Source organism: Theileria equi, assembly GCF_000342415.1.
Source record: "Theileria equi strain WA chromosome 4 map unlocalized gcontig_1105316255039, whole genome shotgun sequence".
Taxonomy (NCBI): Eukaryota; Apicomplexa; class Aconoidasida; order Piroplasmida; family Theileriidae; genus Theileria; species Theileria equi.
The window spans coordinates 417,223-432,661 of NW_004668229.1; the positions used below are offsets into that span (position 1 = coordinate 417,223).

Below are 15,439 nucleotides of genomic sequence, written 5' to 3' on the forward strand. Positions count from 1 at the left end.
AAATTCCATAATCAACATTGGAACCTTACCATGAATCTCCCGTCGTCAAAATATTTTTGCGATTGTATGACCTTTTCCTGTGTAGCCAATACGATAATAAAGGTCAGAATTCCCCCTGTGGTGGTTAATCCATCAGACATTATCTAAGAGTTTGTAATGTGTATTGCTTAAATTACCTTTTGAATTTTTAAAAACTTTGGGGCACCTGGAACTCCAGGGGAGAAAACATTTCTGAAAAATGAATAGCCAATTGAGACTTCAGATGCATAAACAAATGTTGTAAACTCTTTTCTATACTTGAGCCAGAGTCTCGACACAAATGGAACTTTTATTTGAGGTAGTGTATATTCTGCGCATTTAAAATCGCTTGCATGAAAAATACCTTTACCGGCTATCTTTTGTATCGTCTTCAAACATCCAGAGTGTATTGAAACGATTGGAAAGTTTTCGTTAAAAACGGATATGAATGATGACGTTGGAAGCTTTACTGAATAGAAATATGAAAGAACACCAGACTGGTCCTCTTGAGTAGAAATCAAGGAGCTGCTTTCAAAGACCTCATATTCATGCTCGAGTACTGACATTGTATTTTTCTCGTTCTAAAAGAGTTGTAAATTCCATAAATGGACCAACCTCCAAAAGCAAATAGAGTACCCTTGATATCGATTCTCTAGATGTGATTGTGGGATACAGCTCTGACAACTTGACTAAATCCCTTATATATTCATACGGTAGCGTGCGATCCTCTGGCTTCATATTCCTTAGAGCATTCTCAAAATTCTTTATCTTCATGTTGAACAGCAAGTCAGAGTTATTAATCTGCCTATTCTTGTCCTCAACAGGGTCATCCGAATCACCGTTCGAGGAGCCATTTGGATGTATCAAATCATTTATCAATACTCTAAACACCTCCATATGCTTCGAAAATCCATCAGATGCCTCAGCTTGTTTGGAGAGGTAATCAATAGCCTGTCTGCTATTCGTTATTTTCATCAGCGCTGTAGAGATTAAAGGCGAAGAAAGGACGTACCAGAATAGGACAAGATGCGCAACCCGAGCTTATCTGCATTATCAGTGAGATTCTTGTCAATAGTCTTCATAGACCCTCCCTTTACGAACAGTGGCAGGATATAAGGAGAGAGGTGCGATACAAATTTACTCGTGAAGAACTGTAAAAGGGTCATGAGAGAGCAGATACAACCTACCTGAGACACCGGTCCTTCCAAGCGAGTAAAATCTTGCGTAGAATCCGTCCGCGCTCTGACGTAAAGCACAGTGCCGGAAACGTAGACGTAGGAACATCCTACGGCCAAAACGAGACACTTTGACTTGGTCTCATTGGTCAAGTTTTGGGTCAGTCTCTCCCACAAGGACCGAAACGCCTGAGAACGCATTTTCATAGACTGAAGCGTGAGCCTCGGATTCCCACAATCCGTCCGCTACGACACAAGTACTACACACTTTTTCTGCGCGGAAAATACTTGAGCCGAGGAAAATTCTCCTTGCAAATATACACGTTTGGTTGTTTTCGAGAAAAACGCATGTGTAGAGCTGCAGAGCGCAGACACTGACCTTCTGCTTTCGTAGCAAAGTCTAATGAGACTCACCTTCAGACTTTTCCACAGTAAACTGCAAGCCGAGATTGACGCGGTTCTCCGGAGGAAGATAAACGCCATTCCATTCCACATCAACAGAACAGGTAACGTTGAGGGCAAATTTTGACAGAAAACAGCGTCCGACAACTTGGCTGTGTTTGTGAAGCACAGAAACAATAACAGTCTGGTCTTTACTCACGTGAGAAAGGTCAAGGGGAACCGCAGGATACTCAAGGAAGAACTCAAGGAGATTGTAGGAAGAGCCAAGATCGTGGACACCAAGGACTGCTTTGTCATACAGGGGAACCACAAGTGCAAAATCAGATCGGTAAGTCCTTTTTTCAATTACAAACGTTTGGCAGTACCTCAAGCACATTGGATTCTGATGGGAAACGGGGCTCTGTGGCAAATACAGAGGCTAAAGGAAACTATGGGTTACTCGGAAATGTACAATATCTTGGTCCTGGGCCTGGCGTGTGTTCTAGCGTCCGGGTGCTGGTACGCCTATGGCGAGCTCATCACGACGTTCTACCAGAGGCACGTCTCCAGCGACTTTGAATTTAAAAATACCCAAATGAAACGGGAATGACCCTAATTGCTCTGAATTACATGAAATACATGACTCTTGTCCCACCCAATGACAACCCGCTGTACCTCCAGGCGAACTCGTTCCACTTATACATTTACACAATCTGGGACGCGTAAATGGAAATAACGTCACCATGATTGGTATCAACAAAGTTGGCTCCATGTATTCGCCGTGGAGGACGCTCCACAGGTACCAGGCCACGTGCTCGAGGCACTTTTCGACTCAAGTCGCGAGAAACGACCAGGTGGAGAAGCTCTACGCACCCGTAGTTATAAAGGAAGTTGGACCGCCAACCGGAGGAGGCCCAGTCTATTGGGGTATAAGAAGATTTCTCATGAGGGCACGAGAAAGCGGGGCCAGAAAATCCATGTTCGTCTCATACAACTTTGATTTCGGACGCGCCTGCTTTGCCGGATGTCCAAAGCAGTCGTTCGATCCCAAACTCAACCAGTGGGTCTTTCTCATGGACAATGACCTCTGGGATGGTACTGCAGGCCGCGTTTGGAACGATGTAGCCTGTACCATATTCTTGAACATGTTCATTGCCATGCTCATCTACTACTCATGGTTCAGGATCGTCTCCAACAACAAGCACAATGCATGGGCACGCTGGGCCAAAACTGAAGAAGATGATGAATAGCTAACCGACCCAAACACATCTAGCATTCATACGTGCAAGGTCATTCGCCTGCATAACATGAAAGGTACAATCTACAAATACACATCTAGACAAAAGTACGCTTGGCCATTATCGCGTAAAAATCGTCAAACGACAGCTGACCGTCGCCGTTGGAATCGGCGCGGTTTATCATGTCACGCAACTCTTCATCCGTCAAGTTCTCGCCCAGCTCTATGGCGACCTTTTTCAGGTTGCGGAATGTAATGGTACCAGTATTGTCCTCGTCAAAGAGGTTAAAGATGCGGCGAATACCCTCCTTGCTCTCTCTGTTACCGAGCTTTAGAGTAATCGACTCGAGAAAATCGTTGAAACTAATGGCGGAGGAGCCCATCTTTTCCATATCAGCCACAATCTGGTAGACCAGGGGATTTTTCTTGTCTATGCCCAGACTTTGCATGGCACATTTGATCTCCTTGGGGTCAATCGTGCCTAATGGCGCGTATTTGTCAAAAAAAAACAAACCTGAGCCCTCGGTGTCGAACAAGTTGAAGGCTTCCTGGATTTCATAAATCTCGTCGTCGGTCAAACCGCTGTACTCTGATGTTTTGACATCACCGGCATAATCTCTACGATTAAAAACCATAATACCAACGTGTAAATGATAAAATGATAAATTAAGAGTGTGTGAAGGTCGTATTCCCCATCAGGTTGACCTACACATTTGTACCACTTTTCAAGCGAGCCACTCTGTGTAAAATTTCGTCGTACTCCTTCTGTAAAGGTTTTCCAGCTCAAGCGGAGGAAGAAACGACTTACGTTGCCGGTAGTGTAATTCAGCTTTATTCCGCCTTCTATGGGAAGAAATTAAGGAAAAGAGGACCCTCACCTGACTTTGGACTGGGCGGTCTACTCTGTCCCTTGTACATGTTCAAGATCTTTTCAATCTCCTTCTCCACGTCGGTGCTGTCTGGGACCTTTGGATGCATGTGCTCCAGCATCTGCGCTCGTCCGTGAGCTGCCAGTGCAACTTACCTCCTTGTCGACCGAATCGAGTCTATTTTCCAGAACCTTCTGGCAGTACTTGCTCCCAAACACCTCGCGAAAGAGGCTGTAGACCTCCCTCAGCTCCTCAACCTCTACACATGTCGTCTAATTCCTGGAGAGAGACTTACGCAGCTTGTTGCTACAGTACATGACTGTGTGAATCTGCGGTAAGAGTTCGTCCACGGTGGAGCTGGTAAAGAGGTGCTGCATGGTCGTGTTCGAGCGTTAATCAGCTCACCTTTCTGGCCAGCAAAACGTTGATGTTCTTGATGAGCAGTGCGATAGCCTCGATGTTATGCTCCTGGTAAATCGCCTCCTCTGCCTTGATCTTCACGTCGTTCCCGGAGCTGAGTGGATGGTGTCTACGTGCAACGTAGAGAGATACCTGGAATCTACTTGCAGAGCGTGATAGACCGAATGCAGTTCGTTTCTGAGCCTCTTCTCCAGCAGCCGCGCTGTAGAGGAAATGTACACCTACCACAAGTCATCAAACCTCTGTACAGTGAAAGGGAGAGCAGCTTTATCAGCTTGTCTCTGTGCTTGTCCCACGCTTTTGAGGCTAAGAGTCGCTGTATGCCAAATAGTCGAGCAACGTACCATTGTGTCCCATTGCTACAATCTCCGCTCTTTCCCGCTACACATTCCAGGAATTTGGGTCTATTAATTTACAAACTGGAGTTGCGCGGACTAAAACTTGAGATGTGTAGGATCCGTCGGTATGATGGATTGGGCGTTGGCGGCTACGTACTCGTCCCTCACTTCCAATTCTTGTATTTTTACTTTGATTTATATAACATGGGAGTTTCCTAATTTAAACCTGCAGGTGTGTAGCTCTACGAAACAATGATGAAACAATGGTTCAAGTCAAAGGTGAGCGAAATTGGAGAAAAAGCCGTTGATTCTGTGGTTAACATCATCCTCTCCAGAAATGAATCGTCAATCTCACAGTTCCAACAGGTAACGTCACACAAACTCGCGCAAACGAATTAAACAGACGCCTCTGATGAACGCCATCACCAAAAGCGTGAACTCCAAGGTCCAAGTCAAACAGCCAAACGTATTGCAATGCGAACGTGGAGAAAGCCTGTCCATTTGTAAAGTACAGGTTCTGGTATCGGAGGCCATATTTCTCCTCCTACCAGACGCCACAATCACACACAAGTACTATGCAAACAGCCCTCATGACGCGACTCCACTCAGCGTTCAGTCAAACCTGCGCTTCTCGAAACCAGTCGTCGACGATCGCAGGGGCAGACTACACTTTGCAACCGTGGGATCGGTCAAGGCGAACCTGTGTACATATAGGATATCAATCGACCACAATGGCAAGAGTTTCGTGTCAAACAGCATTGGTATGGAGGAGGATAGTATGAATAGGGTTATCTGGGATTACTCTATAGAAGACGATTTACACGATATTTGGAGCGATATAGTAATCACACTGACGTCGGAACTGGATACAAACAAGTACATGACGGAAAGAATAGCAGATGTCTCTCCAAAATCACAATTCAAGAGTTTTCAACCGAGGAAAATGTCCAATTCGCAGTTTCCATCCCTCTATTTATCACGAAATATAGGCGATGAATCGGCGAAGGAAGCATCTGATTCTCCAGTGGATCACGATATTAACCCAGATTTCATTGACGATCCCCCAGAGGTAGACAAGTATAATTTAAAATGTAGTAAAAAGATTGGAAGAGCCATAATATCCATACCGCTCATTCTTTCGTCATTTCCCACGGAGAATCGCTCAAATATAGTCTCTGATGTAAAATATTTCAAGCGCTACGTCACCTCTCAAATTGGTGAATCTGCGGAAAAGGTTGAGGTGTTGCCCGCAGAAAATGGTGGATACGTAACAAGGTGTACATTTTGGCTGCAATTGTTGCCACTCAATGAACATAAATGGGATGAATTTAAATTTGTACGTCCTTATTCAGGCTGTCCCACTTATGGGATGCGAAATCCCTCAAACTCTATCGGATACATTTTGGTCACTGTAAACTTGCACTGGAATTCAAACCCTGTCCAGCTTTCATTGCTCAATAATATAGTTGCTCCAAACCACAAGTGGGTCGTCCCGCACGACCTGGAAGTGTTTCACATTTCTGCAATCGCAGATCGCTTCAGGCTCTTTTTCACCAGGAAACCTAAATGGGTAGACAAGCTGCTCATGCCGGACTCGGAACCAGATTCGCATTCCTACTTGGACATTTTTTTCATTGTCGCATTTTGGCTTTTGCTTTTTAATCTTGTCGTAATTGCTCCGCTCACAAAATTACCACTTGGAGCATACTTGTTGACTCTTGTCACCTCCTTGTACTACAAATTCAGCCCTGAAGTAAGCTATCCAAAATACAAGGGTTCATGTCTAGTCGGTGGACATGTATTATCGCTGGAAGAAAGTATAGTCTTCAACACGGGCACCGATGCTAAACGGGATGTACGTCCTCTTAGCGATATAAGAGGAGAAAAGGGTGATGCAGAAAATAAACAAGCAAAGCATCCGGCTCAGGAAGCAGTGGGTAATGAGTCTTCACCAGAAAACATGCCTAGTTTTGGTGCAAATGATGAACAAGGTCAGAATGAAACAGATGTTACCGGAGGCGAGTTGGAGCAGCTGGATGCCAGTGTTACTCTATCCAAAATGGAAACAAATAATCTCAAGCAAGGTAACAGGGTTGAAGATTCAATAGTAAAGGATCCATTCGGGTCCACACATTTAAATCTAACCAGAGGTTATGCGAGGCAACCGATTTTTTCAGACGATATGGATGATGTAAACATGTCAGAGGTTGTAAAGAGGGCATGCAATGCTGCGCGTATAGTACAAATTATTCTGGGATATACAATAATGTTTGCTGAAAAGCTACGCTTCTCCCTAACTTGGAATTACCCAGCGTCGTCATTTCTCACATTCTTTATCCTATCCGTCGGACTGCTTCCCATTACTGTGCTATTCTATGTGATATCACTCGTTCCTCTTTGGATGTGGAGAGCCTTGACATTCATGACAATCATGCTATTGTGTCTGCATCAGCACATTTTTGTGGTTTTTGAGGGCATATACAGCATTGCGGAACCGCTGGTCGACCTTGGCAAAAACTCAAAAGTGGCCAAGTTAGGCTATTCTCAGCACACACTCGACTTTGGAATCAAGGCAACCACCGATATTGTCTCAAGATATTGTATCAACTGGTTCAACAGGATGCCAGGACAACTAGAAGTCGATCACAGAGACATTGCTGCACTGCAATCAAGCGGGTCACTCTGCAGTCTACTACCCAGCAACTACACAATACACTGGGACTTTTACAAAAAAAACCTCAAACACAGCTTCGACATACTGGAATCCAATCAACCAGACCCCAAGGCTTACGCAAAAGCAAAGTCGCACATTGAACGAGCCATACTAGAAGACTACCTCCTGCACTCCAACTGAGTGCTCACAATAAATAAAATGTACGCTATACAATTATTCAAACTCTTGCAACCACTCATCCTCTTGAGGCCCAGAAAACTCTCCCTCAGACAAGACAGACGAAGGTACGTGTAAATGTTGCTTGAGCTAAAACATCCAGAACTAAAAGAGAATATCGATCAAAAAGGCACAAGTATGGCTATAATTACAAGTGGCTTGGCTCGTGAAAATCACCAAGTCCATTTTCGCTTCCGAACATGTTGAAAACGCCGTATTCGAGGGCTCGAACAACTCCTCCAGACAATTCTTGGCAACTTGCCTTCCTCCGGCGTCACTCCACTCAACTTTTCGTCCAATTCCGGGAAATAAAGTCCGAGCTTGGCCACCGATAATCGCAGCTTCTATAAAATGGGTAAGAGGGAGAAGAAAACACACCTGTAGCTCCAAAATTGTATCTAAGTCGCCTAAATTTATACATTCTAGGATTAAATTCTGTGTCTTGGCATTACAGTAATCAAGCTTGGCAAAAGCATTCAAGAGCTTGGTGGCCAAGTGTGTGTTTAGGTCCCTAGACTTTATTAAAACTTCTTCAATGGTGGAAAAAAGGTGCTCGTCTACAATGTATAGTCTGGAATATGCGTGAATAATGGCAACCAAGTCCTGAATCTTGAACTCCGCCAGCACCTCCTCCTTGGCAACAATGGTAGCTAAAAGCTTGTACAACTTTTCATCCCTGTGATTGAACCTGCTGAAGCCCGTGTATAGGTTGGTGATGAGACATGGGTCAAGAATCGAGTCCTCATCGACGTGTGTATGCAGTACCCTGGCAATTAGTCGCGTAATGGCCTGGTTTCTATAACCCGTACTAGAAAGGGAAATGATAATTCTGGTAAGCTGGTCTAGGGTAAAGGCATTAATTTGCCTTCTAACGCAAATCATGAGCTTGTCCAGAATCAGCAAATTGTGTCTGCGCATCTTGCCATAAATGAACACAATGCCCACACTTGTTTTGGGGTCCATGATGGCCTTTTTGTCATCATAATACATTCCGTTGACCTTGAAAAACTCCTCTAGTCTAGCCTCTAGGATCTCGGTGGCAATTGGACAAATATAGACACTCTGAACAAACTCGACAAGACTTGGCAGGGGCATTGTCTCCAAACAGGCATCCCTCAAAACGGAGCAAATGTCCTTTAAAAGTGCAACAATTTCCTCATCCTGAAAAATTGCCAAGTGACTTGCAATGTCTACGAGTTCCGAGTTGCGAAAATTGCAAAGGCCAAACCCCGTAATCTTCTCACGGGCAGCGTCTATAATAGCTGCATTTGCGATCATGGCACCGCTCTTTACAAGCTTGGAATACCCACAGGTCAAATTTGCAATTTCTCTGCCGTTATTAGCTTGTCTGAACTTGTCTAGCAACGCTACATTTGGGACTTGCCCACACTCTACCAGCGCTCTAAATAGGACATCTCCGTCTGAGCTTCCCAAAAGAGAGTCATCCATTCTGGATAGCATCGGGGTCAAGTCACAATTAAACGCCTTGAGCGTGAGCAAGAGCATGGACGCCTCCTTTGCATTGTCGGAAAGGAGCTCCATCGACCTCGTTTCAAGCCTAGACACATGCTCAGCGCTCAGTGATCCCAAACTCTTGATCGCATTGACAAGCTCTGGAACGGTCCTGGACCCCTCAATTGTCGTTGAAAAGGCTCGAACGAACCTTGCCAGCCTCAGCATGATGAACAAAACTAGGCAGGAACAGAGCCCTTTGGGTACCTATAGTTTCCAAGGTCATTCAAGAGATAGTAATGGATAGCCTTGGAGCCCAGAGTTTCCGGGGAAAACTGCACATCGTCTGCGAGCCTAGTTTGGAAGCGGTCCTCGATGCTCTCTACAGATTCTCCAGAATCGACAAAATTGAAGATCTTTAGCGATGTCTTTATGCCATTTAGTACGAGTTTATCCGCTCTGAGGTTGGTGTTGGCGGACTTCGCCCTGGAAGACCCGAGTCCCTGGTAGATTTGTCCACTTGCCAAATCTTCGCCAAATTGGTCCAACTCTAGCGAGAGCCAAAACTCTCTGTTCAAACTCCCCGCAAAACTCGGCTCAGGATTGACGGCCAGCGCCACAAAATTGAAAATGAAGGTCACGAACAGCACCTGCACACTATACATTGCGTAAAGATAAATTTTAATAATTACAGCCACTCGTTCGCCGTCAACGGGTAGCGAGAGGAATTTTCCGCGCAGCTACACGCGAGCGACGCACATTTGCAGATCCACGCGCGCCCAGCCAAACGCGCAACCGATACGATGCGACTCCAAAACCACCAACGCAACAGTCTCAATATGTAATCAGTATGATCCATGGGTCGTCCATAGGCAGTCATGGGAGAGTATATGTGACGAGAAAACGAGATCAAGAGTACTGGTAGTTTGGGGCGGCAATGTAGGCCTTGTGTTTCCTCTGAGGCCTTCCTTCCATGTAGTTGTAGCCAAACTTGAGCTTCTCCTCGTCCCACTTGCACTGCAGCCACTCGTGGTACCATTTAACGCACTTGGTCGAGGCGTACTCCGGGTCCTGCGGAATTCGTGTATGATGCGCTCAATTTCGGGGACCACGCAGACGATGGAACATGCACTTACCGTATGGTAGCCGTTTTTATTTAGACAGCGGAACTCCTCCAGCTGCAGAGGGGTACAGGCCGACTTTGGGTCGTCCGCCTTTATCAGACGCTCAAATTTGTCGTTCAGTTCAGCTTCTGACAAATCCTTTTCACTAAACTCGTGTGGGTACTTGTAGAAGCCGGAATTCCTGGCCAGGGATCTCTTCCAGGCCTCGTCCGGCTTGCCCGCACCAAAGCCAGGAACGTGCGTCACTTGGGGGCCAGAATCGCCGTGCGAGTCATCGCCGGAGGTCATTTTGCACAAGTGTGGATTAAAGTCTACTAACGCAACAACGTCACCGAATCCACCGGCCGTGTGGTGTCTCCGCGGAGCCTCCAGGGCCACCGCCCCCGTGACTCGCACACTTGGCCCAGGATGGCTAACGGATGTCTATGGCGTACGAGTGACTACTAGCAGGCGGTTTTAGGGGTACAGACGGCAGCTACGTGAGCTACGACTATAGAGAGGAAAAAAGACTCAGGCACCTTGGGTGAACGCTAAAGAATCCAGTCGGGAAGTACGGGGAGATAAAGGAGGGAACCAACCTGGTTACGCTAATGCCTCGGGTAGTCCTCGTATGAAGCATTGAGAGGGCAAAAGGTGACCAGGAAGTAACCATAGACAGGGGCAGGGCTCGGGGAACGTGACCGGATGGAATGGCAGTATTTCGGGGTTCTAGGTAAAAGGTCCGATTGATGTAATGGATTTGGCAATTGGTCTGACCTCTGCTAATTCTAAAGACAAATACACATGGAAACGACGCCCCATCCCATTCGACCTGCCCCGCGGTCCCCTAGTTTTATTAATTTCGGATAGTTCAAAGTCTAGTAAAATGGTCGGAACCGGACAGGAATTTCAAGTTTCATGCCACGCTCCAGACTGCTTGGTCTGGGAAATCACCCGCAAAAGCCACGCTTTCTTGAAAAAGTCTGGCTTCACCGAGTTCTCCTTGGAGCCATTCAACCTCGTTGGAAAGAACACCCCAAAGTACACTGGTTAGTCCTTTTCCAGTCTCACATTCTGCCGCAGGATTCTCTCACAAGCCAGTCCTTGACATTGTTCTCACCAGCAATGGCTCATTGGCCATCCAAAAGACCCGCAAGTTGCTCGAAACAAGGTACTGTTCATTCCCGTCTCGTTTTACAGCCCATACAGGAGCCCTGCAAACAACAAGAGCGCCAAAAAGGTCGCCAAGTGCCTCAAGAACTTGCCAAGTTTGCGCAAAACCGTCAGGGAACACAGACCAGACTTGGCCAAGGACTTTCTCCTCAAGTTTGTCAAGCTCGTCCACGCCAAGACCGATGACAAGAGTGAATAAAATATAAATTTTTAGCTGTTGTCCCAATCGCTACGTGTCTAGTAGTTTACGTTTCATGCTGTTTAGGGATGCGATATCTGTAGCTATGCGGAGGATAAGTCCCGAAGAATGAGGGACTGAGCGAATGTGATGAGCTCTAGCGACTAACGGGAGCTCTGCAGATACCTCTGGGAGCTCTTCTGTCTAGTAGATTCTTCACTGTGCAAGTACGACTATAAGGAGTACTGGAACAGGTGACCCACCGACGTCGTTAGACTAGGTAGTATATCACTATGGAATGAGTGTAACGAATGGAATAGTGATGGCGAGATCTTCAGATTGATGACTTGTATAATGCAACAACAGGAGAGGGGCATCTGTCCTATTCATTGGTGGATGAGAGGGTAGGATTAGTGGAGACTCTATGAGCATAATAAACAACTGGACCGTATTCTTTAGCAATCCTTTCTGCTTCCAAACCTGCCGTGCACGTGTCTGGCCACTGATGCCGTTGGTTTTATGTCCTTTCTTCTCCTTATTCCTTAATGAAGAAGGATTCTATAGCTACAGTTGGTATGCTATCTAGAATGTCATTGAAGCATGTGCAGGTACTCGATATCTGCGCCACGGATGTCGATGCCAGGTTAGAGATGGAAGAATAGTATTACTGGACTGAAGCAACTAAAGCTATCAAAGACGTAGAGCCTGAGAACTGTGATACTCTTGACTGTAAGCAATGGACTCAGCTTAAAAGTGTACCAAGTAAGGCAGGATATGACAGCTTGAAAGAATGCTCTAAACTCGAATCTCATACTGCATCTCTTGAAGAACATCAGGCTTCTCAACAAGTTGTTGGTCCTGGAGGTCATTCTAAAGGCTCTACTCCCATTTAGACAATCTTCTATGCAACCACAACTGTCCTTGCAGCTTCTGGATCTCACTGGATTTGCCATGGAAGGCTGGAGGTGGAGAGGCTCTCGGAAGACTTACATTCTCTTCCTCATTTGGTCTACAAAGACTCTTCACAGACATCTTTAAACCTGCACATCTACAAACATCTATACAGGAAGGTAAAGAGCATTACAAATTACTGCATTTTACCGAGTATATCGGTTTAACAAAAGGCTAGAGACTATGTGTATTGCTCTAGCCATTCCTTAATGTGCGGTTTAATGAGAAATAAAGGCTGAGCGGCTGTAATATAGTGAAGTGAGCCACTCAGTTCTACCAACTTTGCGTTGGCGTCGCCGTCAAGAGATTCCAAAACATCCCTTGACCCCTTGATACTACACACTGTGTCATCTACAGTATGAAAAAGCAGTGTCGGTAGGTCTCTAGGGTACGATACCATGTTCTCAGACTTTTTTACATCATCACATGCACTGAGTAGAGAAAACGTGGTCTTGAATACCAGTCGTTTCGTCTGAAAGAACGGGTCTTTGTGTCTAATGAAGAGCTCAAAAAACTCTCCATAGTTTAAAAAGTCTTCATAATTATTGTCTTTTTCCGGTGATTTCCATGCAAGAGCGCCTAGAATGTGATACACCATCGTCTTGTTATAGCCCCTGAAATAATGATCTAGATTAAACATTCCAGAAGTTACAATTAGGCCGTCTATAAGCTTCGCTCCCTTTTCAGCATTCCTATGAAACTCTTGCACAGCCTGAATGATCAGATTACCTCCCATTGAGTTTCCTAGTAATAAGACTTTCCTATCCGTGGGAACACTATTGTACAAAATATCTTCATCCCACTTTTCAGAGGAGTCACTAAACTTGCCCCTCTTGACAATACTAACAAACTGAAGCACGTCATAAACGTAATCCTTGAAATCACTAACATAGCATCGTTTCTCTGTTTGGGATTCAGAAAGACCGTGTGATTGCAAGTCTAAACCATATACATTGTAACCCATCCTATTAAGGGCTTCTACAAAGCTATGCCTATAGTCATATCTGGGAGTCACTTCAAAGACGTTCATCCCCTCCCACCTCACATTCTCAAAAAGATGCTTGTAGCTTGAAACTAGGATGTCTGCGTGTCTCTGGTCGTCGACAAAATACGCGCTTAAACCAGGGGAAACGGGGGATCCAAAGTGCCTATAATTCCAATCTGTACTCGAGGCACAAAATTCCGATTTGAAATGCGAGCGGATTCCATGAGATAAAATGATGTCTCCCTTGGCGTTTTCTACTCTAGAGGCATACGTTACAATCTTTATGCCTTGCCTATTCTTAAAACTACTCATGATGACTTTACCGTCGCCCTTGTGGGTGTGTATATTCTCATTCCTATCAACCAGATAGTCATAGTATTCATCCTTGTGGACCTCTTTCCATTCCTTGTCTTTCTTGACAAAGTATAAAACCTTACGACCGTTCTTTGGATCATTGACTAGAATATAGCAGGATAACAAAAGCTCTGCTTGGTAGATTAAATTTACGTGGGTGCAATGCTCCAAATCATTTGTGGCATTCCAAATCGTGACTCCATCGTCTGTAATATATTTCAGTTTAAAACCAACAAACGGCGCAAATAGATACGCCATATGACCCGCGATTGTAAAGTTCTTGATATAAAACAAGTTTGAGTCAACGTTTCTTATGTCTGCTGTAACGCTATCGTCAAACTCAGAGGCGTTAAAACCTGCATGCACGAGGCATCGTCTATATTCATCCTCACTGGAGAGTATCCACTCGTGTTCTCTCCGTTTGTAAAATAGTTTACTTGTTCCATTACTATCTTGTATCAAAAGATGACCAAGTTTAGGCCCACTCTTTGGGTAAAAGTAGGCGTGGAGGCATCTCTCGTCCTCTGAATTTGCCTTCCATACAACTGAACTTACATCTCCACTATTACCACCAGCAGAACCAGGATATTTAGTGTATATCACCTCATGTATCCTATAACCAACATTTGGGATGTAGGCAAGGAATGGGAATCTTGGTGAGGTGTTGGCATAAAACCTTTTTGGGTCGTTTGAACCATTTATCCTTAAAGATACGCTGTCGAGTGTAATACTTGTGATTACTCGACGATTAAAACTCTTGTAAAACTCTTCTTCCGTGGTCTTCTTCCACTCGTTGTCATTCTTCCCGTAGTACGACCATCTCTTCTCGGCATATCTACCTTTAAAACAGACCAATATGAAGCTTGGAGTCCCTTTTTCGTAAAGCGTGGCTACCGCGTGCTCAAACGAGCAGTCGTCGGTACGTGTCCAGAGGTTGTCTTCTCCATGCTTTACTGCGGAAACCCTGTGGCCAGGTTTTACGGCGTAGAGATATGTGGTAATCCCGTAAGGGCTCCTCACGACTGCATCAATGGAAGAAGAATCCGGGGTAGTAACATCGAGAATGACGTCTTCGGTTTCTTCCCCGGGCTCCCACTGTCTCGCTGGACTATGCCGCGCAAAGAGAAGTAGTATGTAAAGGAATAATGTACATCTCATGTGATTAGCAAGTCATTATAACCTCTGAATAAGACAGTCGCTCAAGAGGCGAGTGGGGACATGAGCACGTATTCATTCTTCTTGGAGTCTAAATGGAAGGAATAGAGGAAGAAGAGAAATTGAAACTCTTTACTAATATGTAGAGCTTCCATCAAGGGGTCATGTGGCAACAAAGTGTCTATTCTCGTCCACTTTTGAGCACCTGCAGATTAGGAGCTCCGAAAAGAATGTTCTGGATCCAGTTGTTGTACGTGTCTATTACATCCAGGATTGTGAAAAAAAGTTGTTAGTATGCTGAGAATTGAGGATTCCTCACGAGAACTCAGAGCTAGAGGCAACTCCATGTTACTCATGATAACCACCCAGTTACTGAACTATTTATGCTGTCTAGTCGGATTTTTAGGATTTTCCTAAATGGAGAAGTATTTTATGGCTGAGCATACTCGAGATTTGGTGGCACTACCGCCCTTCTCGGTGTGATTATAAGCGAGTGCTCCATTCTCCGTCTTTACCCGGATGGGCTCAGAAGGTCAAAAGGGTTGGTTCTGGTACTAATGTAACAAGTGATACACCTGTCTATAATCTAAATGATCATATTTACCCTTGGTTGTACAGTCTAGTCTGTAGACACAGGGAGTGGGTCCACTGCTCCTGGCATGCGCAAAATTCCAGAGGACAACTGTTGAGGATTCTCAATCTTAGTAAGCTGGATTTCCTGATTAGTAGACGCTACATGGGTTCTTGTCTGCTTTGTTCC

General features: G+C 45.1%; 10 protein-coding genes across 10 annotated transcripts; 4 read left to right on the plus strand and 6 right to left on the minus strand.

Moving 5' to 3' along the window:
- Positions 1-167: 167 nt before the first annotated feature.
- Positions 168-993, minus strand: BEWA_053330 (hypothetical protein; the record flags this gene model as incomplete). Its single annotated transcript, XM_004832673.1, has 2 exons — positions 168-599; positions 634-993. 2 exons carry the CDS (start codon positions 991-993, stop codon positions 168-170), a joined length of 792 nt encoding a protein of 263 aa, XP_004832730.1.
- Positions 994-1,466: 473 nt separating this feature from the next.
- On the plus strand, positions 1,467-2,200 carry BEWA_053340 (conserved hypothetical protein). The gene is made up of 3 exons (XM_004832674.1): positions 1,467-1,699; positions 1,733-1,923; positions 1,958-2,200. The coding sequence occupies exons 1-3, from the start codon at positions 1,597-1,599 to the stop codon at positions 1,979-1,981; spliced, it is 318 nt and encodes a 105-aa protein (XP_004832731.1). The 5' UTR covers positions 1,467-1,596; the 3' UTR covers positions 1,982-2,200.
- Positions 2,201-2,268: 68 nt separating this feature from the next.
- Positions 2,269-2,902, plus strand: BEWA_053350 (hypothetical protein). The gene has a single exon (XM_004832675.1). It carries the CDS (start codon positions 2,318-2,320, stop codon positions 2,822-2,824), a length of 507 nt encoding a protein of 168 aa, XP_004832732.1. The 5' UTR covers positions 2,269-2,317; the 3' UTR covers positions 2,825-2,902.
- A 7-nt stretch (positions 2,903-2,909) lies between these two features.
- On the minus strand, positions 2,910-3,446 carry BEWA_053360 (centrin, putative; the record flags this gene model as incomplete). The annotated part of the gene is made up of 2 exons (XM_004832676.1): positions 2,910-3,292; positions 3,326-3,446. 2 exons carry the CDS (start codon positions 3,444-3,446, stop codon positions 2,910-2,912), a joined length of 504 nt encoding a protein of 167 aa, XP_004832733.1.
- A 1,244-nt stretch (positions 3,447-4,690) lies between these two features.
- Positions 4,691-7,292, plus strand: BEWA_053370 (conserved hypothetical protein; the record flags this gene model as incomplete). The annotated part of the gene is made up of 2 exons (XM_004832677.1): positions 4,691-4,804; positions 4,842-7,292. The coding sequence occupies 2 exons, from the start codon at positions 4,691-4,693 to the stop codon at positions 7,290-7,292; spliced, it is 2,565 nt and encodes an 854-aa protein (XP_004832734.1).
- Positions 7,293-7,501: 209 nt separating this feature from the next.
- On the minus strand, positions 7,502-9,008 carry BEWA_053380 (conserved hypothetical protein; the record flags this gene model as incomplete). The annotated part of the gene is made up of 2 exons (XM_004832678.1): positions 7,502-7,672; positions 7,707-9,008. 2 exons carry the CDS (start codon positions 9,006-9,008, stop codon positions 7,502-7,504), a joined length of 1,473 nt encoding a protein of 490 aa, XP_004832735.1.
- Positions 9,009-9,019: 11 nt separating this feature from the next.
- BEWA_053390 (signal peptide containing protein) lies at positions 9,020-9,445 on the minus strand (the record flags this gene model as incomplete). Its single annotated transcript, XM_004832679.1, has 1 exon — positions 9,020-9,445. One exon carries the CDS (start codon positions 9,443-9,445, stop codon positions 9,020-9,022), a length of 426 nt encoding a protein of 141 aa, XP_004832736.1.
- A 244-nt stretch (positions 9,446-9,689) lies between these two features.
- On the minus strand, positions 9,690-10,192 carry BEWA_053400 (conserved hypothetical protein; the record flags this gene model as incomplete). Its single annotated transcript, XM_004832680.1, has 2 exons — positions 9,690-9,851; positions 9,917-10,192. 2 exons carry the CDS (start codon positions 10,190-10,192, stop codon positions 9,690-9,692), a joined length of 438 nt encoding a protein of 145 aa, XP_004832737.1.
- A 577-nt stretch (positions 10,193-10,769) lies between these two features.
- BEWA_053410 (60S ribosomal protein L28, putative) lies at positions 10,770-11,255 on the plus strand (the record flags this gene model as incomplete). The annotated part of the gene is made up of 3 exons (XM_004832681.1): positions 10,770-10,932; positions 10,967-11,054; positions 11,093-11,255. The coding sequence occupies 3 exons, from the start codon at positions 10,770-10,772 to the stop codon at positions 11,253-11,255; spliced, it is 414 nt and encodes a 137-aa protein (XP_004832738.1).
- Positions 11,256-12,366: 1,111 nt separating this feature from the next.
- Positions 12,367-14,682, minus strand: BEWA_053420 (conserved hypothetical protein; the record flags this gene model as incomplete). Its single annotated transcript, XM_004832682.1, has 1 exon — positions 12,367-14,682. One exon carries the CDS (start codon positions 14,680-14,682, stop codon positions 12,367-12,369), a length of 2,316 nt encoding a protein of 771 aa, XP_004832739.1.
- Positions 14,683-15,439: the final 757 nt, after the last annotated feature.